This window comes from Ailuropoda melanoleuca, chromosome 16 (genome assembly GCF_002007445.2).
Source record: "Ailuropoda melanoleuca isolate Jingjing chromosome 16, ASM200744v2, whole genome shotgun sequence".
In the NCBI taxonomy this organism is placed as follows: Eukaryota; Metazoa; Chordata; class Mammalia; order Carnivora; family Ursidae; genus Ailuropoda; species Ailuropoda melanoleuca.
In genome coordinates, this window is record NC_048233.1 from 54,378,177 (window position 1) to 54,404,175 (window position 25,999).

General features: G+C 34.3%; 1 protein-coding gene across 1 annotated transcript in view; it reads left to right on the forward strand.

Moving 5' to 3' along the window:
* The window catches only part of ANO5 (anoctamin 5), a 109,085-nt gene that overhangs the window by 10,916 nt on the left and 72,170 nt on the right, over positions 1–25,999 (forward strand). The window contains exons 2-4 of the mRNA XM_034644800.1: positions 532–578; positions 11,487–11,537; positions 25,787–25,900. Of these exons, the coding sequence (XP_034500691.1) occupies positions 532–578; positions 11,487–11,537; positions 25,787–25,900 (212 nt within the window). The remainder of the gene's footprint in view (positions 1–531; positions 579–11,486; positions 11,538–25,786; positions 25,901–25,999) is intronic.

The following is a 25,999-nucleotide window of genomic DNA, read 5'->3' on the forward strand; positions in this document are numbered from 1 at the left end:
AGATGTATTTCAGTCCAAATGACTCAACATGTAACTATCACAAAGATAACTCTGTATGAGGAAAGTAATTTGGCCTGTTTAGAATTGGTGGTGTCCTTCAGTGCTTTCCTTGCAGACAATTTGGTTCAATTCCAGGAAACACACACTGACAGAATATTAAATCTCACATAGTGAAAATTAAGAGGTAAAAATGGACATCCCTTTTGGATGCTTTCCTCTCTGCAGTTTTGTGGCTACAGATTAATAACTGCATTTGTTAGAGTTAATTTTATTTCTTAGTGGGTGAGATTATATCCTACACATCAGTGTTTGCTTTTCCCCTAGATTATAGACAGTTTTTGGTGCTGACTTCTACTGGCTGCTATTTTGAACAGCTTAGCTCCAGGAAGGTCTTGGATGTTTCCTTCCAGTATTTTTTCTTTGAACTTTTTAGTTTGATTCTGGAATTTCTGTTTTCTCCTCATGTGGACTTTTAACCTATTCCGATCAGTTGGTCATTCTAACATGTTTTTCCTTTCTTATTTAATTTAGAGAGAATATCCAATCTAGACGCAGAATATGTTTTCGGAATGAATGAGGTAAGTTAAACGTATATGTATTAGCTTCCTATAAGTCAGAATAGAAAATCGAGTCAAGGTTAGAAATGTACTTCGTCTGAATACTTGGGTCTTTGTATTTCATTATTTACTCATACTACAATCTTTTTATTTTGTCCTCTATTCATGTTTTTGGTAAGGAAAGCAAATTCCATATTTCATGCAGATTTAATATTCGATCTTTCTAGATGCGATAAGGGAGCAAATACAAGTTTGGATTTATTTTGAGACTTCCTGTGAAACAAACTCAGATATGCTGAGTCTTGCTGTGTAAGAGAAGAGTATTTAACACTCTGCTAGAGTGTAATACGGGTGGGATATGTGACAGCTTTTATGTTAGTCTTACTGGTATGTGAGGAGTGCTTACTGTTGACTATGCTACAGTTTGAGTGACTCAATTCAAATTAAGTTCATATATTAAATGAAATAATAATACAATTAAATACAAGTTGTAAAAATAAAATAATCTTAACTAAAGACCTATTTTATTTATATAAACTTGCAGAAAGATACTAAAAATTTAAATTTCTTGTATACAGAGTATAAGCATTCTAAAGATATTTCAGATAAAATGATCTTTCTGGTAGGCTCTAGTTGATACAAAAGCACTCAAAGAGGTAGAATTCTTTGAATTGGGTTAGGGGTGTCCAGCCCAGATAGAAGAAAAATTCTTTAAAAGTAGATAGTTTTTTTTAGGAATGACTGAAATTCCCGCCCCGGAAAACACAACCCACCAGATAGAATGGCTGGATAAGCTGGTTGACTTAAGATTGACAGGAGGTCTGGGATTCCTTTAAAACCTGTGACCAAGATGCTGAGAGAAATAGACTATGACAACCAAGAGGACTATGAAAATCATTTAGTTCAGTGATTTTTACAGGGCAGTTTACAGACCATGTAAATAACACTTATATTAAAAATTTCTTAAAAATGCAAACTCCTGGGTCCAATCTTAGACTGCTAATCGTATTGTTGGAGAACAAGGTTATAGAGTCATGATTTAAAAATAACACCGCAAGTGATCTTTATTGCTACTGAAGTTTGGAAACCGCTGTCATAAAGCAGAGTCTCCACACCTTAAAGTGATGTAATGCGACACAGGGAACATATTTATTAAATGAGTAAGTGAGTCAAGGTAACTGTGTGAAAAATAACATGAATAATTTGTATGTCTCTGGAGTGGACTGAAGAAACAGTTACCATATGAGATTTACTGGTCCAATTTAAATGGTAATAAGAATATTGTCATTTTCATGTTGTTCATATTGACATAATGATAATATGCTCCTCACAGATCTCTATATGCATTGCTCAAGTTAACTTCTAATACAGTTCATTTCTTTGCTTCTGTGTGTATCTTTCATATATATATATATATGTGTGTATATATATATATATACACATATATATATACACACATATATATACACATACATACATACGTATACACACACTTTAGACTTAAACTTCTATTATAGAAAAACAATTCCATCAAGTCATATTTGTTCTGTTCCTTAACTCTTTGCATATTTAAAAAGCAATGGATATTGCTTCCTTGCTTTCAACCTTGGTTAGGTCTTCATTTGAAACAATTTTGCTTAGACTTTTAAGGCTTTACATTTGACTTACCTTTTTTCATATAAAGTACTTTGGAGTAAAAACAGCTCTCTCTCTGAAACATAGTTGAAGAATGCCTAATAAAGTTTGGAATTATTAAATGTATATATTACTGAATTAATCAGTTCAAAAGTGACTATAGCTTTTACTTCCAGAAAGATGGAGTAGAAGAAATTTTCCCTGCTCCTTCTGCTAAGTACTACTAAAAACCTTGGACATTATATATAAAACAAGAAGACTCTGAAAGTTAGAAGGAGAAAACTGTCTAGTGATCTCAGGACCCAAGGAACAACATTGAAGTTAGTTCCCTAGGTTTTCTGTTTACTTTGTCTAGTACAGATTGGGTACAGGAGAGGCCAGCAAGTGCAGAAATGCTACTTGGCCTAGACAAAGCACCAAGGAAAGCCCATTTTCTTTTGGTGACCTAGTAATACAGAAAGCTTTTAATCAGTGACTCTTTTTGTAGCCAAACACCAGAGGAAAACAACAACAACAACATGGTCCTACCATCATCCCCTCCAAAAGAGCTCAAGTGAGTAAACTAGGCTTTAACCCCCGTGTGGTGATAACAGGATGCCCCAACTCCTCCTAGAGTTTGTGTCAAAGAATACTGAGAGGGGAGCCAGGACTTTCATTCCCACTGGATGCTAACATGTCCATCCCTCACAATCCTCAGTGGAGACCATGTAAGCGGCCTAGACTTCCACGCTCATCAGTAGTAATAAGGTGCCCAACACTTTTCTGCTGGGTTGGTATCAGAGGTAGTCCAAAGGAGAGCCAGTAGTTTCACCACTGTCTAGGAGAAAAGCCACCCCATGCCACTCCCTGACAGTGAAGGCCATGTGGGGAACAGGAGGAGGCACCCTTGCCCTTTCTACCCAGCTTGGGATCAATGAAGGTCTAATGGTAAGTTTGAACTCCCAACACCAGTCAGCATTAATGAGAAACACTTCTACCACCTTACCACCCCCTCGTGTCCACAGAGGCTGAGTGGGGAACCTGAACTTCTACCTGCATCAGATAGTGAGACATCATCCCACTTAACCCACCAGAGTAGTATCAGAGGAGACTTAATAAAATGTAAGGTTTAAATAAAATCTAGACTCATAACATAATACTCTAAAGTCCTAAAGTCCAGATTTCTAGAGAAAAATCACATGTATTATGAAGAACCAGAAGAATATCAACTTGAATGAGAAAAGACAGATACTAATGCTAAGGTGACACAGATGTTAGAATATTTAGATAAGGATTATAAAGCAACTATCATAATAATGCTTCAGTGATTATTTGTGAACATTCTTTGGACAAACAAAAAAATAGTCTCAACAACAACAACAACAAAAAAGAAGTTTTAAAGAAGAACATAACGGAAAGTTTAAAACTGAAAAATAGGATAACTGAAACAAAAAAACTCAACAGCTAAGCGGAAAGGATAAAAGAAAGAATCACTGAACTTGGAGATAGAATAGAAATTTTTATTTGTCAAAAGACCTAAACCTACAGATTCAAGAAATTGAGGGAACCACAGAAATAAATAAATCCAAAAAAATTCACAACAATTCACAAAACTAGATATAAGAAAAAGAAAATTTTGAAAGCAGTGAGAGAGAAACAACATCTTAACAATAAGGGAACAGTAATTAAAATGACAGTAGATTTCTCATCAGAAACCATGGAGGCTGAAAGAACCAGTACACATGTTTTTTCAAGTGAAAAAAAAAAAAAAGAAAGAAAAGAAAGAGAAGAAAAGAAAAAGAAAAAAGCCAATCCAGAATTCTACAGCCAGTGAGAACATCCTTAAAAATGAGCAAGACATTCTCAAGTGAAGGAAGACTGAATAAATTTTTCACCCCCACATCTATCTTAACAGATTGACCAAAGGAAGTTCTCTAACAGAGAATAGAAAGAATTTTGTAACATGAGGAAGGAGAGAAATAACAACAGAAAGGATAAAAATAAGACTTTCTCCTCTTGAGTTTTCAAAATTATGTTTGACAGTTGAAGTAAAAATTTTAACAATGTCTGATGTGGTTCTCAATGTATGCAGAGAAACATATAAGACAATTATAAACAAAGTTTTGGGATGTAAAGGGATTTTACACTTTACTGGAGAGAGAAAGCATGTAAACTATAGACTGTGATAAGTAATGTATATATAATGTAATAGAAGCAGCTATTTAAAAAACTATATGAAGAGATACACTCAAAAGCTTTTTTCATAAATAAAAGTAGAATTATAAAGTAAGGTTTCAGTAACCCAAAGGAAGTCATGAAAAGACAGAGAAACACAAAATGGAGGAAACAAATAGAAAACAAAAAAATAAAAAAGAAGAATTAATCCCTAATGTGTATCAATAATTACATGCGATGTAAGACAGAGATTTGAAAAGTGGCCTAAAAAACATGACAATAAGAGGATTAAAAGTATACATTATGGCTGAAGATCTATGCAAAAGAAGATATCTATATCTTTTTAATAAAAAGAAAGTAGGGGTGCTACCTTAAGATCCTATAAAGTATACTTTGGAGCAAAGAAAAGTACCATAGATAGAATGGGACATGATATAATGATAAAAAGGGTCCATTCAGCAATAAGATATAGCAATGCTAAAGTTGTATGCATCAAATAATAGCATCACAATATGTGAAACAAAAACTAATATAATGGAAGGGAGTAATACACAACTCTATAATTATAACTGGAGACTTCACCTCTTTCTCAACAACAGATAGAACAACTAAATAGAAACCAGCAAGGATATAGTTGGACTCAACACATCATCTGATAGGATATAATTGACATTTATAGACTATACCACCTAACAACAACAGAATACACATCCACCTCAAGTGTTGATGCCAATATGCCAAGATATTGTGGGTCATAAAACAAACCTTAACAAATTTAAAATAATTCAAAATGATGTAGAGTGAGTTCTCTGACCACAATAAAATCAAACTTGAAACCAGTAACAGAGAGAGAACAGGAACAGCTCCAACAATTGGAAACTAAACAGCATACTTTTGAACAATCTGAAGGACAAAGAAAGTCTCAAGAAAAAACCAAAACCAAACCAAAACAACATTGAACTGAATCAAAGTGAAAATACAACATATTAACATTTGAGGGATGCAGCCAAAGCAATGCTGAGAGGGAAATTTGTAACACTAAATGTTTGTTAGTAAAAAGAAGTCTCAAGTCAATAATAAGCTTCCATCTCAAGAAATAAGAGCAAAATAAACCCAGAGAAAACAAAATGGTGGAAATAATAAAGAGCAGAAATCAGTGAATTGAAAATTGAAAAATGTGAGAGAAAATAATTGAAACAAAAAGCTGGTTCTTTGAAAAGATAATAAAATTGATAAACCTCTAGCTAAACTTACAAAAAAAAGTGGGGAGAGAGAGAGAAAGAGAGCCAGCAAGGGAGAGAGGAGATAGACATAATATCAGGAATAAAACAAGGCATATCACTATAGACTCCATAGATATCAAAATGATAATAAAAGAATACTAAGAATAATTCTACACATGTAAATTTGACAATTTAGATGAAATGGATGAATTCTTCAAACATCACAAACTATCTCAACCCACTCAATATTGATAATATGAATAGTCCCATAATTATTAAGGAAATAAAATGAATAACTTAAAGATTTCTTCCCCCCAAAGAAATCTCTAGACCCAAATGGTTTCCCTGGAGAACTACCAAATGTTTAAAGAAAAATTAACATCAATCTTTTTCAGAAAATAGAAGAGGAATGAATACTTCCCAACTCATTTTAGAGGCTTGCATTACCCTGGTGCTAAACCAAACAAAAAATAGTACCAAAAAAAGAGAAAACTCCAGACTAATATTTTTCATGATCATAGACACAAAAATCCTTAGTAAAATACTAGCAAATAGAATATGAAAAGAATATAATAGTATAACCAAGTGAAGTTTATTCTAGTGATGGAAGGCTCATTCATTATCCAAAAATCAGTTGATGTACTTGATTATATTAAAAGGATAAAGAATAAAAATCAGATGATTTTATTATTTTTTCAGGAAAAAACATTTATATATACACCCATATCTATATATCTAGCTAATATCAGAAAACGAGGAATAGGGAGGAACTTCCTTACCTGAAAAAGAACATCAATAAAACAATCACATCATATTAAATAGTAAAAGACTGAATGCTTTCCTCTGTGGTCAAAAACATGACAAGAATGTCTTCATTTATTCCTCCTATTAAACATAGTACTGAAAATTCTTGCATTAAGGTAAGAAACTAAAAGACATGGATAAGAAAGGAATAAATAAAACTCTGCCTATTTGCAGATGACACAGTGGTCTAAATAGAAAACAATAAATCTACAAAACNATTTGCAGATGACACAGTGGTCTAAATAGAAAATCCAAGAAATCTACAAAACAAAAAAAATAACCAACCCCAGGGCACTTGGGTGGCTCAGTCGTTAAGCATCTGCCTTTGGCTCAGGTCATGATCCCAGGGTCCTGGGATCGAGCCCCGCATCAGGCTTCCTGCCTGGCAGGAAGCCTGCTTCTCCTTCTCCCACTCCCCCTGCTGTTGTTCCCTCTCTTGCTGTCTCTCTCTCTGTCAAATAAATAAATAAAATCTTAAAAAAAAAAATAACTAACCCCTCCAAAAACAAAAAACTAAAACCAAAACAAAACAAAAAATCCCTCCTGGAACTAAGAAGCGAATTTCATACAGAAATCAATTGCATTTCTATATATGATCAGTGAACACTTGGAAGCCCAAATTGGTATATGGGTTAATGCAGTTCCTATCGAAGTCTCAGCAAGACTTTTTATAGACATAGACAAAATTGTTCTAAAATTTATATAAAAATGCAAAGGAAGTGGAAGAGATAAAACAGTTTTGAAAAAGGAAAGTGGGAGGAATTTTTTTTTCTTTAGCTGCAGTTTAATCAAGATATTGTGGTATTTGCAGAGAGAGGCATGTAGATTAATGAAGCAGAATGGAAACTGCAGATCTAGTCCCACACAAGTACAGCCAAATGATTTTGGACAAGTGTGTAAAAACAACTCAATGGGGAAAGAATGGTCTTTTCAGCAAATGGTGCTGGAGCATTTGGATGTATAAAGGCAGATTTATGAACTTTAACTTCAACCTCACACCTTACACAAAAATCAATTCAACACTGCTCACAGATTTCAATGTAAACCATAAAGATACAACTTTTTGAAGAAAAAAATAGGAGAAAACCTTTGGAAAGTAGGTCTTTGTAGAGAGTTGTTAGACATGATGTAAAAGCATGATCCTTAAAGAAAAATTGATAAGTTTGGACTTTTTCAAATTTAAGAACTTTTGTTCTAGGAAAGATTTGGTAAGAGAAACAGACAAGCCACAGATCTGGAGAAAACATGGGCACATCACGTATCTGACAAAAGATTCATATCTGTGGTATTATCAAGAAACAGCAAAATGCAGTATTAAAAAACAACCAACCCAAATGAGTAAAAAACACGATATATTTTCTTAAAGAGGATATTGATGGCAAATAAATACATTTGGCAGATAAAAGATGTTCGATATGACTAGCAATTGAGGAATGGCAAAATAAGACCAATGTGAACTATCACAGTATGCCCATGAAAACCACTAAAATGGAAAATAGTGACAATACCAAACAGCAATGGAGATGCCAAGAAACTGGGGCTCATACGTTGTTGGTGGGGATAGAAAATAGGGACAGTCACACTAGGAAACTGTGGGGCAGTTCCTTAAAAAAACTGAACATGCACTTACCCTGTGACTCAGTAATCACACCCTCCAGTGTTTATCCCACAGATTTGAAAACTTATAATCACACAAAAACCTTTGAACAAGTGTTTTGAGTAGCTTTATTTGTAGTAGCCCAGAGTAGAAACAACCTGAATGTCCTACAGTAGGTGACTACTGTTAAATCAACTGTGGCAGAGCCTTACCATGGTCTACTACCCACCAGTAAAAGGAACGAGCTATTGATACGCACACAGCTTGGATGGATCTCAAAGGCATCAAGCTTAATGAAAAAAAAAAAAATCTCAAAAGCCACATACTGTATGAGTCTGTTTTTATAGCTCTTGAAATGACAATATGATAGAGAAGGAGAAAAAATTAGTGGTTGCTAGGGGTTATGGATGTTTGGGGGAGGAAAACAGACATAACTTTTAAAGGAGTAGCACAAAGGAGATCCTTATGGCTAGAATTGCTCTGTGTTGTTAATTGGGCTGGTTCCTACCGGAATGTATGCATGTGATATAATCCAATGCTATACACAGACGTACTCACGTCAGTTTCCTGGTTTTGAGATTGTATCATAGTTATGTGAGGCATTAATCATTGTGGGGAACTGGATGGTGGGCACATGGGATTTTCTGCTATCTTTGCAAATTCCTAGGAATCTATAATTATTTCAAGATGAAAAGGAAAAAAATAAGTGAATACAACTTATTTAGCTTTTCCTCAATGCCAACTTGATTTCCTTTTATTGACTCAAATGCTCAAATGCTATAAAAACACAAAATGTACATTGTAGTCAATTTTTTAAAAAAGACGTATTAATAAGAGAATATTCATTCAAGCTTTAGATTGAGGCAAAGATAGCCAGAATAATCCAATTTAGTCCATTAGCACGTTCACAGCTAAGATGAATCTTTGGGCCTTTTACCGGACAGAATACATAGAAATTCTAAGCTCACTATTTTAAAATTTTCTTATACTTTCAAATGGTCTCTGCTTTCTTGATTGCTTAAACTTTTAAAGGACTAAATTCTAGAGTATTACCTTTAATCTACTGTTGATGTAGGTCATCACTGAACATTGTTAAATTTTTTTTGGAGATCCAGAGAATTCATGTGAATTAAAAATTTATGGGATGATATATGTATTAAATTTATGATATGATCACTAGAAATTAAGCAAAAATTAATTTTAAAATGTCAACATTTATTGAAAGCTTCCCATGCGTTATATTTAATTTCACTGTACTGAAATTGTGGCATGGAGAGTTTAACTTGCTCAAGTTTATGTGTATAAAGGTTTTAGTTTTGCATAATTGAAGAAAAAGGTTATGAAGAGTCTCTAAAATGAGACTATCTAAACTAGTTTATTGTTATATTCATAAAATTCTGGTGTTGGGCTTCTAAACCCAGCCAGGCTGATTCTAGAGCTTGCTTTCCTAATCACGCTATAGTATTACTTCTTTAAGAATACTGTTTTAAGAATCCTGCGTAGAAGTACTTTTTTCCCTCCTGAATTTCAATTTCCAAACAATCGCTTCTCACATTGAGAATAGTCAGGATTGCCACTTAGTTTCTATGGTGACGTATAGGTCTCCGGAATATCCCTGCATTTTTGTTTTGGTTTGGTTTGGTTTTTGTTTTTTCTGCTACTGGGAGTTTGCCTCCTTCATTCATCTATTTATTCATTTCATTCCATTTTGTACCATTTCATTCAATTCCTCAATGGTTGGGGTGAGGGAAAGAGGCAGCCTGAGACAGGAAAGTCATGGTTATGGAAGGGGGAAATGTAGCATTGACAACAGCACAGATTCTCCTTTGGCCTGAGACTAAGGTCAGTGACAAATGAAACAATGAAATACTCAGCAAAAGTATGACAGAACCTATGTGAATTTAATTTGCACGCTGAAGATATACCCACAGACTTTGATTGGAAATTTGCAGCAAGTTCATATTTTTTACAGTGAGAGATTGTAAAGTGACTAGCCGGGTTGCTTTTGGGACAATTAATGTATGGGTTTTTTGTACCTTCTTGTAAGTAAATAACTGGCTGTTCTCTCCCATAATTGAAAAAAATTATGTTATGAGGAGTCGACATAAAATGAAGCTATTATTGGTTCATATATTATCTTAAAGGCAGAAATACAGATGCACAATTTATTATTAGAGACTGCTATTTTGGAATTGAGTGATCAAGATATTCATTAGCTCATATCTGATGTATTCAGGTGAGTTAATGGAATTCATCCAAGGTCCATAGGCAGAACACATATCAGTGAAAGAGTGTTTTGAGCATATGTTTACTCTTAGACTTAGCCTACCATAGTTCTTCCAACTGTTTCAGTATAGTTTTAATACCATAAATGACATTCATCTTTTCAAGGAATTTATTTTGAATATTGTAATATGAAAATTAGTAAGTGTTCAAAATCTCTTCCTTGTCCGCCTTAAGAACACAGATAAATTACTGTGTTTTTTTTTTTTGCGCATTTTGCAATTTTGTATTTCCAAGATGCCCTTTGAATTATTTTTTAAAATGTTGATAGTACTTTTTATCTCCTATTTTCAAAACTGGTCTGCCCAAAATCACCTGGGTATAATGATGGCTGTTTGTGATCTTCCAAGAACCAGGTAAGTGAATTCCCAGTCTAGACATGAGTTTCAGGTCATTTTTGCTGACTGCTGCCTCTCCCTAGCACCCTACGGTGCCTGTCACTAGAGACCACGGAGAAGTGATAGGGGTGGTCTCAGGAACATGTGCTGTGGTGTGCAATTTATCAGGGAACATGAGGATTTAAAATCCACCATACAGCAATGGAGGCATCGCTACTGCTTTAATTACAAGTGTTCTTTGTGTATTTATATCCACGTGTGGCTTTTTTCTTGGGTTGTAAGTACAGATCCCTTAAGAATTCTGGTGGTGTGGTTCCTTATTTAATAATTTAATAAATAACGTAATTATCTAATTTAATAAGTATTTATTTAATAATTCCAAACAAATGTCGAAAGGTCTAAAATAGCTAATTAATTCTGCCTTCCCTTGTGGTCGTGTTCAGGACGTAGCATCATTCAAAGAGTGGCACTCTTTGTTATTTCTCTATAATATAGTAGCTTCATAACTATTTCTGGCTTTTCTGATTTTTTTTTAATGATTTGATAAAGCTACCTTCAAAATTCTCATTCTCTCTAAAGCTCTTTCTCTCTCNTCTGATTTTTTTTTAATGATTTGATAAAGCTACCTTCAAAATTCTCATTCTCTCTAAAGCTCTCTCTCTCTTCACACACACACACACACACACACACGTGTGTGCGCCTGCACACACAAGCATGAACACACACACGGATGCAGATATATACACACAGTTTTGCATTCAATTTCAGGTGTTTCATAAGTCCTCTGAATGGCAGGTTTAGTATTTCTGTATTGAGAACCTAGATCTTTTGTTGAAAGTTATATGCTCCCCACTTGCATTATTAACAGCGTTCTGTCTTCCCATGTTATTGTTAGCAGTCCCTGAGCAGCAGAGAGACCAGCTTTCTCATCAGTGAAGAACCAGTGGTAAGCAACCATTAGTCCTTTACTTTCCTGCGTGGACACAAATGGGGTATTATTTTGCAGTCAGAGAGGGTGACGCTCTCTTTCCCAGGTCAGTTATTTTTTCAGGTCCTCGTACATGATATTTGATAGTTTATTACTTTGGAAAAAAATCAGTTTCTTATGGGGATAAAAGTACCATCAAACATATTAACGAGAAATACACATAAAGCATAGCCATTTGCTTGCATTTTAATTTCTCAGTTTTACAAATGAGAAAAAAATGAAGGGTCTGAGAGGTTTAATGACCAAAATTATCCGGACGTTGAAGAGGCAGATCCTGGACTAGAACTCGAGTTTCTGAATTGTGGTTTAGTATTCTTTCTTCATACGTTATCCCTTCAATCCATTTACCTGTAAGTACATGCCTGAGAATAATCTAATAAGGTTTGATGGAGCCTAAAGCTTATGCTATTTTGGTGTCACTCTTTAAGAAGAATAATGGAACAATAATTTACCTTAAGNAGACGTTGAAGAGGCAGATCCTGGACTAGAACTCGAGTTTCTGAATTGTGGTTTAGTATTCTCTTTCTTCATACGTTATCCCTTCAATCCATTTACCTGTAAGTACGTGCCTGAGAATAATCTAATAAGGTTTAATGGAGCCTAAAGCTTATGCTATTTTGGTGTCACTCTTTAAGAAGAATAATGGAACAATAATTTACCTTAAGAAATTTACAAAATATTTGACCATGAGAACATATTGTTAGAGTGTCCTTCTAAATCCTTGGAGGGGCTGGTGCCACAAGCAGCCCTGAAGCTTTGCCTTTATTAGTTTGAATGTAAATCTGAGGATGAAACTGTGAAATGAATCATTTTCAGAGAAAATTTTCTTCCTTGTTTTTCCTCTTAATCCTCTGTAGTAATCATTTTTACTTGGGTTTATCCATTTAATGTGTCATTTACTTTTCCATATATGGGTGTGTGTGTGTATTTATATTCCTCCTGCCTCTTCCATGAAAGGCAGCATACTATATGTACTGGTCTGTTCTTTGGTTTTCACTTAACATAACCTGAGTTTATGCAAAATTATATATAGATTTCATTCCTATTCATTTGTATGTTGTATAATATTACATTTTGAGGGGTTAGCATGGTGTTGTCATTCAATCCCTTTATTGATGCACATTTGAATTGTTTTTAATCTTTTGTTATTACAAATATTGTTATAATAAATACCCTTGGGAGTCAGTCTTAATAATATTTTGGCCGGTGTTAAATAAGATTTCTGTATAAAAGAATAAACATATATGTAATTTTGCCACATATTGCCAAATTCCCCTCTGATTTGCATTTCTAACAAGTGTAGGAGAATGCCTATTTTCCCACAGCCTCATCAATCGCATGTTGTCATGAGTTTAGATTTTTGCCTATCTGATGGTGGGATAGCTAGTGGCTGTTGGGAGCTCCATCAGTTAGCTGTGTATCTTAGTGTGGTTTAAATTTGCCATTCTCTCAATATGAGTGGGACATTCATCTTTTCCTATGTTGATGTTCATTTTATTTATTTTTCTGGATAACTCTGTTCATTTATTTTGTCTATTTTCTTGTCAAACTGTTAGGTATTTCTTTTTTCTCTTGATTTTTTTTGGAACTGTTTACATATTTATTGTTATCCCCCTGCCTGTGATATGAATTGTAAATAATTTCCCCATTATGTCATGCTAGTAATTAAAATTCTAGGTTCCAAATGAGTTGAAAATGATTTATGGTCTTTCATTTTTTATGATGACAGTGTCTTTGGTTGAACAGTAAGTTGTGAAAATTAAACAGTAAGCTTCTTTTTCAAATAAACTTTTTACTTGAGTGTGGTTTTAGATTTACAGATTTATTATGAATACAGTACATAAAACTTCTTACACCCCATTTCCATTTTCCCTGTTACTAGCATCTTGCATTAGTATGTTACAAATTAATGAAATAATATTGATACATTATTATTAACTGAGGTCCATCCTTTATTTGGATTTCCTTAGTTTTTCCCTAATGTCCTTTTTCTACTTCCAGATCCCATCTAGGATGCTACATTGCGTTTATTTATTTACTTTTAAGTTTTTATTTTAATTCCAGTATAGTTAACATACAGTGTTACGTTAGTTTCAGTTGTACAGTGTTATATTAGTTTCAGGTGTATAATATAGCGGTTCAACACTTCATACATCAGCCTGTTCTCATCATGACAAGTGCACTCCTTAATCCCCATCACCTATTTCACCCATCCCCCACCTCCTTCCCTTTGGTAATCATCAGTTCTCTGTAGTTAAGAACCTGGTTCTTAGTTTGTTTCTCTCTTTTCCCCCCCTTTGCTTGTTTGTTTTGTTTCTTAAATTCCATGTATGAGTGAGATCATATATATTTGTCTTTCCCTGACAGTCTTACCTTGCTTAGCGTTATACTCTCTAGCTCCATCCGTGTCATCCCAAATGGCACAGTCTCATTCTTTTTTATGGCTGAATAATATTCCAATGTATACCTATGCCACATCTTCTTTATCCATTTATTGATTGATGGACATATAAGCTGCTTCTGTTATCTTGGCTATTGTAAATAATGCTACTATAAAAATAGGGTGCCATGTATCCCTTCGAATTAGTGTTTTTGTGTTCTTTGGATAAATACATAGCAGTATGAATATTGGATTGTAAGGTAGCTCTATTTTTAACTTCTTGAGGAACCTCCATACTATTTTCTACAGCAGCTACACCAGTTTGCATTCCCACCAACGGTGCAGGAGGGTTCCTTTTTCTCCACATCCTCCCCAACACCTGCTGTTTCTTGTGGTGTTGGCTTTAGCCATTCTGACAGGAGTGAGGTGATATCCTCATTGTAGTTTTGATTTGCATATCCTTGATGGTAAGGGATGATGAACATGTTTTCATGTGTCTGTTGGCCATCTGGATGTCTTCTTTGGAGAAATGTCTGTTCATGTCTTCTGCCCATTTTTAATTGGGTTATTTGTTTTTTGAGTTGTTTCAGTTCTTTATATATTTTGGATATTAACCCTTTATCAAATATGTCATTTGCAAATATCTTCTCCTATTCTATAGGTTGCCTTTTATTTTTGTTGATTGTTTCTTTTGCTGTACAGAAACATTTTATTTTGACGTAGTCCTAATAGTTTAATTTTGCTTTTGTTTCCTTTGCCCTAGGAGACTTAACCTAGAAAAAGTTGCTGCAGCAATGTCAAAGGGGTTACTTCCTGTGTTCTCTTCTAGGATTTCTCACATTTAGGTCTTTAATCCATTTTGAATTTATTTTTACTACACTGCGTTTAGTAGGCATGTCTCCTCTTGGCTGTGACAGTTTCTTTTACTTCTTGTGTTTTTGATGACCTTTGCAGTGTTGAGGCATACTGATTATATATTTTGTAGACTGTCCCTTAATTAGGATTTTTCTGATGTTTTTCTCAGGATTAGACTGGGGTGAATGTGTTTTGGGGAGGAAAACTGTAGATGTTAAGTGATATTTCCATCACATTATATCAAGGGTATGTCCTGTCTCCATGACTTACTGTTCTTGATGTTAACTTTGATTGTCGGGCTTGAAGTAGTGTTTGTCAGTTTGCTGTGCTATTAAGTTATTCTTTTTCTTCTCCCTTTCTATACTATATTCTTTGGAAGAAAGTCAATCTATGAAGCCTACACTTAAGGACTGGGGGAGTTGTGCTTCAAGTCCTTAAGGGTAAATGAATTATTTAGCATTCTTTTGTATGGTAAATTTATCTCTTATTCATTCATTCATTCATTCATTCATTCATTCCAGGAGGGACTCATGGATATTTATTTTCTATTTTGTGTTATAAACCCAATACTATTTTATTTATTTTGTTGCTCAAATTGTTATTGGTGTGGCTATTGGGAACTTTCTTGATTGACCTATATCCTTTTGACATACCCCTATTAGTATAAAGCCCCAAGTTGGGGCTTGATCCCAGGGCAGACACTTAACCGACTGAGCCACCCAGGTGCCCCTCTATTCACCTGTTGATGGGTGTTCATATTGTTTTCAGTTTGGGGACCACGACAAATGAAACTGTTAGGAACCCTCATGTTAGACATATATAGTTTGTATAGACATATATTTTAATTAATCTTCATTAATTTCTTAGGAGTAAAACTTCTGGGTCATATGAAAGAACATGTGTAAATTTATATGAATGCTGAACTATTTGTAAAAGTGGTTCTGCCATTTTTCTTTCCTACCAGTAATGTATGAGAGTTCTAGTTGCTCTACACCCTCACCAGCACTTGATATTGTCAGCTTTTTAATTTTAGTAATCTAATGGAAGATAGTGGTATCACATGATTTTGATTCTCATTTCCCCGATAAATAATGATGTTACACATCTTTTCATGGGCTTATTGGCCATTCGTATGTCTTCCTCTGTGAACTATCCTTTCAAATCTTTTGCATATTTTTAAAAAGCAAGTTAACTTCCTATTGAGTTGTAAGAGTTATGTACTCTATACGCAAGACCATGTCAGCTGTTTTCATTGCAAATATTTTCTCCTAGTCTGTGACTTTACTTAAAATATTTTAACAAATTTTGAAGTCTTTGGAGTTTAATTTTTCATCTTTTTCTTTTATGATCCATGCTTTGTGTTCTATCTAAGAAATATTTGTTTACACCAAGTAAGAGAGATTTCTCAGATTTTCTTGTTTTATAGTTTTAACTTTTACTTTTGGTCTGTGATCTATTTGGAGGTAACTTTTGTAGATGACTTGTGGTGAGGATTGAAGTTTATTTATTTGTAATATAAATACAGCACTGTCTGTTCAAGTGACTATCCTTTTCTCATAAATTACACTGGGACTTCAGTGGAAAATCAGTAGACTGTGTATACGTGAGTTTACTTTTAAACTCTCTATTTTGTTCCATGATCTGTCTATTCTTATGCCAGTATTATACTGTCTTGATTGCTACCACTTTAGAGTAAGTATTAGCATCAGGCAGAGTGTTACTCCTACTTTGTTCTTCCTTATCAAAATTGTTTGGCTATTTTAGATTCTTTGCATTTCCATAAACATTTTAGAATCACCTTGATAATTTCTAAACAACAACAAAAAATCTTACTGGTATTTTGATTGGTATTGCATAGAGTTTTAGATGAATTTGAGAAGAATCTATATCTTAACAACACTGATCTTTCAATACATGACATGGAATATATCTCTTTATTTTGATCTTTAATCCATCTCAGGAACATTTTCATTTTTAGTATATGTCTTGCATGTCTATTGTTAAATTTGTTCATAGATACTTAATATTTTTGATAGTCATAAATATTTTTTCAATTTTCAATTAGACCTTCATATATATATATCATATATGTATAATCATATATATATATCATATATATATATATGATATATATATATATGATTAAAGCATATGGGATATCCTAAAGCACCATGCTATGCCGCATGAATAGTATGGGCACCAAGGCAGTAGAATGTCAGAAGACACAGAGATTTCTCTATGTGGGGGTCATTCACAAAGGAAGTCAGAATGGCCAGGAGAAAAGTGAGGTTTCCTTGTATGAAATGGAAACACATAGAAGGCTCTCTGCCACATTTTTTTAACCTCTTAATTTTAGGCTTATTCAACATGTGAGCATCCTTTTATGTGGTCTCAGTTAACAAAATAAGATGGTAGTAGTATTAGAAAATATTTACTCTAAGGTTTTTTTCTATTAGTTGTTATAGTATTTAATATAACATATTCAGAATCCTCACTAGAATATTCATTGTTATAAAATTCTGAGCCAGTCTCTTCTTTGTTTAGAGTGCCATACACAGCATATTTGATAATTGGAATAGTTAATATTTTTTAACATAACTCCCCTGCATGACAAAGTATATTTCAGGCTTAATGATGAAATGAGTAAAAATGTTGGCCAGAAAATAAATACATCAGAAAACATTTTATATTATTGCATTTCATATATATATATGTATATATATACTATATATATAGTCTTGCTAGTTAAAAAATAAAAATTAAAACTAAGTATGTTATTACAAAAAAGGATAATGAATATTTTAACATTATATTAGTTGAATTCTTGGAAAAAAGGGAGAAACCATATTCCTGCATATTGGCCTATCTCAGCAATGAATTGCAGTGCCTGTTTGGGGACCTTCTGCAAATGTCTCATTGGTGTATTTAAAATTGAGCTTTGCATATTTATAGCTATTAGTGTATAGCCAAGGTTGTCAAATATACTCACAGTTGATAAAAATAATGTATTTTATTAATTTTAACTTCAAAAATTTCTCTCCTATGAAGCAATGGATATACAAATAGTTAGGAAAAGTCTTAAGCATAAGGGTATTAGAAATTCATATAATCCCATTTCACAGTAAATTCCTGAGAAATCATAATACTCTGCATGTCTTCGATTTTAGAGATCTGTTCCATATGCTTTCAGATGTCTTCACAGTGGAAAAAAATTCCACTAGAAGGATCTTCACCAGAAACTTCATCCTAAATTCTTTTTGGAAAAAACTTCCAAAGTTTTTTTCTGCAAAAAACCCTAAAACCAAAACCAAAACAAAGAAAATGACTAAATGAGAGTGAACATTGACATTATTTGTCCCATTACTATAGAAGGAGTGTCGGGGCACCTGGTTTGCTCAGTCGGTTAAGTGTCTGACTCTTGATTTTGTCTGGGGTCATGGTCTCAGGGATGTGCGATTGAGCCCTGCATTGGGCTCCATGTTCAGTGGGGAATCTGCCTGGAATTCCCTCTCTCCCTCTCCCTCTGCCTCTCTCCCTGCTTATGCTCTCTTTCTTTCTGTCTCTCAAATAAATGAATAAATAAAACCTTAAAAAAAAAAAAAAGGGAGTGTGTACTTCTTGGTGAAACTGATTGAGGAATTCAGACGTTGAAATTTTGATTTTTCTTGCCATGTAAGACCGGAATCTTTTGTCATTTTTCCTAGTATTCTTCTCATAAATAGGATTGTTTTTTTTATGTGCAAATATCCATGTCCATAATTTTTTTGCTACATGGTTAATTGTTCCTCTATGATTTTTATGTGCTAGTCTTCGAGGAACAGTCTTAAAGCTTGGTGTTTCACTGTACATTCTTAAGGTCCATTGCAAGTATTTGCAAATATTTCTGTGTCTGATTCCTAAACTAGAAAATAGAAAGGAAATTCCACATGGCTGTTATTGTGTATTTTGAAGCTACAGTTTAAGCATAGGAATAAGTAGACCACAGAGGCTGGGAGTATGAAAGGCACTCAAAGCAATCGTCAAGGAAGTTACAAATATTCTGTCAAAGCAAAGTCTTTTGCTGAATCCATAAGCATCGGCATATCCAGATATGGTCACACATAACTGGGGATTTTCCAAATTAACTTCCATTTACTAAATTGGAAACTTACATATACAATATTAAAACTCATCAGAAACTTAGCATTGTTTAGGATTTAGACAAACATATTTTTCAAGAAGGAATATTTTACCAATGTCATAAGAATTTGCTGGTAGTTGGCTTTTTGTTGTTTCTATTATTTTACTGGGTGAACACCAAGGGTGTGTAAGCCTTTTGTGTACCTAGCTGGTTATATGTCTTTATTACCATTTGCTGATAATTAATAAGAACGTACCTGATAACATTAAACATAGAGTACCCAGTGTTTGGCACAAAGAAATTAAAATACAGTGATACTCTTTAATTGCTGTGGTGTTTTTGTTTAAATTTAGGACTTGTGTAGGGTCTACTCAGTAAGTGGCTGGCATTCATAGTTTGTAGATTGAGTATCTATATTCTTAACATCAAGGATTAATGTAGATTTAAATGTGAAATTGTAGTCTCAAGAGCAACTGGACTTTTTCTTGCTTCGAAATTTAGAGCATTGAATGGCTTGTTGTATTACAACTCCATGAGTTATATTGATTTTCATTCGCTTACAGTATATATTCCAGAATTGTCTATGATATTGGACTTTCATGCCCTGCTCGTCTGTCACCAATGATGTAGTAGCTGGGACAGGAGCTGGAGTCAACAGTCTCTCCGGTGCTTCCTGCTGTACCACACTGAGTAGTGCCTGTATTGGTCAGTAGCTGGCCTGTTGAAGGTGTTCAAAAATGGCCAAGGAAGGATGGGAGAAAAAAGAAGTACATAAAGAAAAAGGAATGCAGATGAATGATCAAGATTATATATAATGAGAGAAAGATATTATTGGCAACTCCTACTATGTGACACCAATAATACAGGTTATCAACTCTCTTCCTAGAGTGTCTTCTTACAAATAAATTCGATTAAATTTAATTAATTGAAATTACATAGAGAAAACTTTTTATGAAAAGTTTATAACATGGAAATTTATTTTAATATTATGGTAATATTATGAAAAAGGCAAGAAAAATGCGTACATTAAGTTTAATGATTTACTATATTAAAAAATTCAGTGCTTAGAGAAAGCCAGAAATAAATACATCAAATAGTTACTAAGGTAACATGGAAATAGCAATGATTTTAAAAAATACTTTTTCATTAGTTTCAGTGTTATCCGTTTTTTAATAAAAAGCAAACATAATTTTATCTTTTTGTAATCAAGTCCTTTGGTGGTGATCTTGTAATACATTTAAAATCAAGTTTAAAAGATATTAACTGTCAATATGTTTTCAGAACCAACTGCTGGTATTGATCCCATTGGTTTTTATATTGTGAAGATAACATTTGTATTGGGAAAGCTGCAAACTAACTTGATATTAGATGTATTTATTGAAGAAGGATTTTTAGGAATCATTTAGGTAACTTTAAATCCTGCACTCTTAGTAGCTCTTAAATGTACGGTACTTAGTTAATTCATGACCCTAGGGCCAACTTAAGATTTTATTTATTTAGGGGCGCCTGGGTGGCACAGCGGTTAAGCATCTGCCTTCGGCTCAGGGCGTGATCCTGGCGTTATGGGATCGACCCACATCAGGCTCCTCTGCTGTGAGCCTGCTTCTTCCTCTCCCACTCCCCCTGCTTGTGTTCCCTCTCTCGCTGGCTGTCTCTATCTCTGTCGAATAAATAAATAAAATCTTTAAAAAAAAGATTTTATTTATTATTCAAGAGAGAGAGAGAGCACACAGGAGCGNCTCGCTGGCTGTCTCTATCTCTGTCGAATAAATAAATAAAATCTTTAAAAAAAAAGATTTTATTTATTTATTCGAGAGAGAGAGAGAGCACACAGGAGCAGGGGGACAGGGCAGAGGGAGAGGGAGAAGCAGACTCCCCACTGAGCAGGGAGCCCGATACAGGGCTAGATCCCAGGACTCTGAGATCAGGGTCTGAACTGAAGGCAGATGCTTAACTGACTGAGCTATCTAGGCACCCAGTGGGCCAACATATTCTATAGGCACAGTGGGCACTGTGCCTACTAGGGCCCACGATGCTTTTTGGAGCCCATGGAAATGTTTTAATTTTAATTTCTTCTAAAATCAGAATTGAAGAAACAAACCCATAAATATAGTTGTGTATATATATATATGAATATATATATACATATATGTATATTCATTTATTTCTTTTTATTTTTTTAAGATTTTATTTATTTATTTGTCAGAGAGAGAGAGAGAGTACAAACAGGGGGAACAACAGAGGGAGAGGGAGATGCAGGGCTGGGTCTCAGGACTCCAAGATCATACATAACCTGAGCCGAAGACAAACGCTTAACTGATTGGGCTATCCAGGCTCCCCTCATTTATTTCTTTTTATTTTGAAAAAAAAATTTTTTTAATGGTGGAAGGAGCCCACAGAAAGCAAATAGGCCAGACAGAGCCCATGACAGTTTTAATGATGTCCTGCATCACCCCTTAGTGCACAACTCTTTCCTTTCCCTTAGTGATTCTATAATGAATTTAGGAAAAAACATCTGAGAATAACAGTAACTTGTGGATCTCATGAAAGATCTAAGAAAATCAAAGTGCTGAGATGAAAAATGTCAGCCCAGCAGAAAAACGCAGTTTAAAATATGCTTTTATGCAGGGACTCCTGGGNAAAATATGCTTTTATGCAGGGACTCCTGGGTGGCTCAGTCGGTTGAGCGTCTGTCTTCACTCAGGTCATGATCCCAGGGTCCTGCTTCTCCCCCTGCTGTACGCACTATCTCTCTCTCTCTCTCTCTGACAAATAAATGAATAAAATCTTTAAAAAATTTTAAAAAGGATTTTAAAAATTAAAATAAAATAAAATAAAATATGCTTTATGCAATGACCAGCATCCGTCTTGTGTCTGTTGTGTTCTTAAGCAACAGCAGTATTAACTCAGCTAACATAGTAGGTCCTTGGTTTACAGAGCAGGGATTTTTCACTCCAGTAGTCACCTCTGCTTAGGTCTCTAGCTTATTTTAAGAAAACAACAGTTTCAGCAAAACTTTTTCCATGACGGGAACTAAAACTTTTTACTGACAGTTTTATTAGAATATTTACATTCCATTATTTTATAAAATACACACAGCCATTTGTGCCATTGTTTGGTTTTATTTCAGATATTATTGATTTTCCCAGATGTTTTAGGTAATTGCCTTGGTGTTTAAAAATAAAGGTCATAGTAACTGAAGATTGAAAACAACTCAGCATTTAAATAACCAAATGACTTTCCCTTTCTTTACTCCAGTATTTTGGGAGGCTATGAAATATTTTATGCTATGAGGTGAACTTGCCATACCATACAGTATAATTGTAGTGATTTTACTTTCTTTGTCTGATATATATGGGCATACTTTACTTTATTTTACATATTTTACATATTTTACTTTACTTTTCCATTCTTCTCATGTTTTCCTTCATTATTTTTTCTCTCCTCTCTTCCTTTTTTTTTTTTTTTTNTTTAAATAACCAAATGACTTTCCCTTTCTTTACTCCAGTATTTTGGGAGGCTATGAAATATTTTATGCTGTGAGGTGAACTTGCCATACCATACAGTATAATTGTAGTGATTTTACTTTCTTTGTCTGATATATATGGGCATACTTAATATTTTACTTTACTTTTCCATTCTTCTCATGTTTTCCTTCATTATTTTTTCTCTCCTCTCTTCCTTAATTCAGTTCCACAAATACATATTATTTAAAGTTACTGTGTAAAGAACTTAGGGAAATTTACTTTGAAGTCTCTTTTTTCCGCCCTTTCCTTTATTCTTTATTGTTTTCTTCCTACATTTGTTCTTCTTTTCCTCTTACTAGCTTCTCCCACCCTCCAACTTTATTTTTTTTAATTTTTTAATTTAAATTCAATTAGCCCACATATAGTACATCATCAGTTTCAGATGTAGTGTTCAATAATTTATCAGTTGCGTGTAACACCCAGTGCTCATCACATCACGTGCCCTCCTTAATCCCACACTCTAGCTTTAAATGCCACACACACACACACACACACACACACACACACTCACCTGAGTGATCATACTGAATGTGTATTTGCATGCCTGTGTTTTGGGAATCTTTAATGTCAGGCAGGATTTGCTAACTTTCTGTTGATTGTTTCACAGTCTGCAAAACGATTCAATTTGTTCCTGAGGCGACGTCTTATGGTAAAACAAGTGCTGAATGATGCTGCTTATGCTTTGGATGGCTGCAGTGATAGCCCCAGTGACTTTTATTCCAATGTATACCTGTGATTTGGGGGAACTTTGTCACTGATTCCCAGTCTCCAGGCAATTAAGATTTTAGAATGGTGATTCTTAATTGTTTCTGGATCTGATTAAAGCTGTGGACCCTCTTTCTAAAAAATGTATATGTATGTCTGTTCGTATACATGTAATTTATGTATATATGTAATATATATTTGGTGTGTATACATATTTATATGTATTATATATACCTATACATACTGTAATATATATTTGGTATATATAATATTTATATTTGGTATGTGCATATGTATACACACATACATACATATTACATACATATACACATACATACACTATTTGCCTGCAGTTTTAGAAGTTTTTTAGCACCCAATAGGGATTCTGGACTATGAACCTTAGAACAACTATCTCATTCAAAGAAAAGCCACCCAGATGTTTGCCTCATTATAAATAGGCATTTCTAAGAACAAATGAAATATAAACACAGACACATCACATTGCAAAGTATTATCCTGTTGTCATGTCTTGAGCAAAACAGAAGAATGATGCTTTTTGATAGCCTTCAGTTATATGTAACAAAATTATCAGGATTTTCTCCCCTCGTTTGCTTCAACCAGTTTTTTGTTAACAGTACTAAGACATGTGCCTCCTGGTGATCAATAAGGTGGCCAGTGATTTCTCTATATTTTTAAACATTTTACTGTTAATTTTAAGGCATGACATTATGATGGAAGTTTGGGTTTTCCTAGGTAGCATTTGGCTTTCAGAAGGGAAGTATATATATCCATTTGACTGAACACTCAGAAAAATTAGAGTCACTATTCTTCCAATTACTTTGTTTATTCCCTAACAGTCAAATACTCTGAGTGTGATCTTTATTGATTTCTATGAACACATCCTCTGTCGTCAGAACTTCTCTGTGGACCTAGATTTAGCTTGCCAAACGATAAAAATACTTGTAAATACATATTATTTTAAAAATAATCTCTACCATGGAAATTTCAGCTGTCATGAACTAAGAGCAAAAGAGTTATTGTTTTTTCCCCCTAACTTTACGCTTTGGTACTATTTAGTCCAATTATTTTTTTTTTCCTGCCTCAGTTTGGATTCCATGAGTTTTGGTGGATTTCATAAAATATGCTAATATTATGATTTATAAGAGCGCAAATGTTTTTTGTTTTGTTTTGATTGCTTTTCCTTTCTGTAGTGATTTATATAAATCAAGAGGTAACATGGTAACAGTGAGTTTTCTCAGATGCTTTTACTAGTTGTAGGAAAAGGGAGATGATTATGCATCTTTTGTTAGGGTGCAGAGAACTCAGACATGACGTTTGAATTACTATATTGTCATACTGACTCTCTGGACTCCCTGGATGTGTCTTGTTTCTTTGTTTATTTTCCCGCTCGTTTCCTCCTGTGCACTGGGAGTTCTTCCCAAGACACATCAACTCTGCCTCCACTTAGATAAAATACAGTCACTTTGTTCAAAGACCAGGTCAAACATGAGATTTTTGTCTTATGCATTACTGATCTATATCCATTCCTTTGTAGGGGTGGTTTCCCTGGCCTGCCTTGGGTGGAAAACAGCATAGAGTCCCATAACGGGAACTCCTAAACTAACATAAATACCAGTTATGAAAAGTAAAAACATCCAGTCCTCCATTCACAGTAAGTTAGCTGACGCAATTGGAAAATTGCCTATGTGAGGTTATAAATCACAGGGTTAGAGAGATCACGGACATCCACTATATCATCTGTTTGCATCATTCTAAGTATGATACATGGGCCCTTCCAAATATTGCATATTAGGTATCCCAAAGTTTGAGGAAGGCCAAATCAGTCAAACATGAGATCTCTTCTGAAGCCTCTAGTGTTTTTGCGGTATTGAGAGGGAAGGAATTAATGAACTATACAACATGGGAACATTGAATTTGTCAGTTTGACTACTATACTGAGAGAATTGATAACACAGAGTTTAAACAAAGGGTGGATTCTGGCTCGCTTAGGGACTGGTGTTGAAGGGAGACCTGCATGAGCATTTACTTGTAGTTAACCCAGCTGGCAAGCTACCTGCTTTCTAATTTTTAACTGCACCTGGATTTTATCTTAACCCTTCAAAAGTTGAATTAGAAGGTGGCAATTTTATGAAAACAGAGTATAAGCATGAGTCACAAATTAATTTTCTTAGAGTGAGATGCATTAATTGGTCTATAATTACACCCCCAAAGCAGTGTGTGAACATGAATTATCTGTTGGACTAACTGGTATGTTCTTTAATGAAGATAACAAGTGTCTCTCTGAATATGGGTTTTGGGATCAACGTTTATACCTATGTTCATTTTACATTTTGGCATAATTGCAGCATTTTTGTTGTGTGTGCATGTAGGTAAATGCTTAGCTTCATCTTGGGTCTTTCTTGTTTATATATACACATCTCCTTGATGGAATTTCACTTTCTAAAACAAACACAATCGTTTGATTAACACTTGGGTGATTTGTCTTCACTTGCCATTTCAGGACTGAAAAAAAATTAGACCAAATTTTAGCTAATTCTTTCCATGTTTTTGCCATTTGAAAATAAAACTGTGAAAGTGGTGTCATTCCTGTCTCCTGCAGTTTAAAAAAGACGAACAAAGCAAAGATTCTATCTTCTTCCGAGATGGGGTTCGGCAAATTGACTTTGTGCTCTCGTATGTTGATGACATAAAGAAAGAAGCAGAATTAAAGGCGGTAAGTACTTAGGGGAGAGAAATGGGAATCATTAAAAGAAGCAATTTCTATGATTCTAACCGGGCTGTTCCCATGGAATTAAATTGTAAAAGTCAGAGG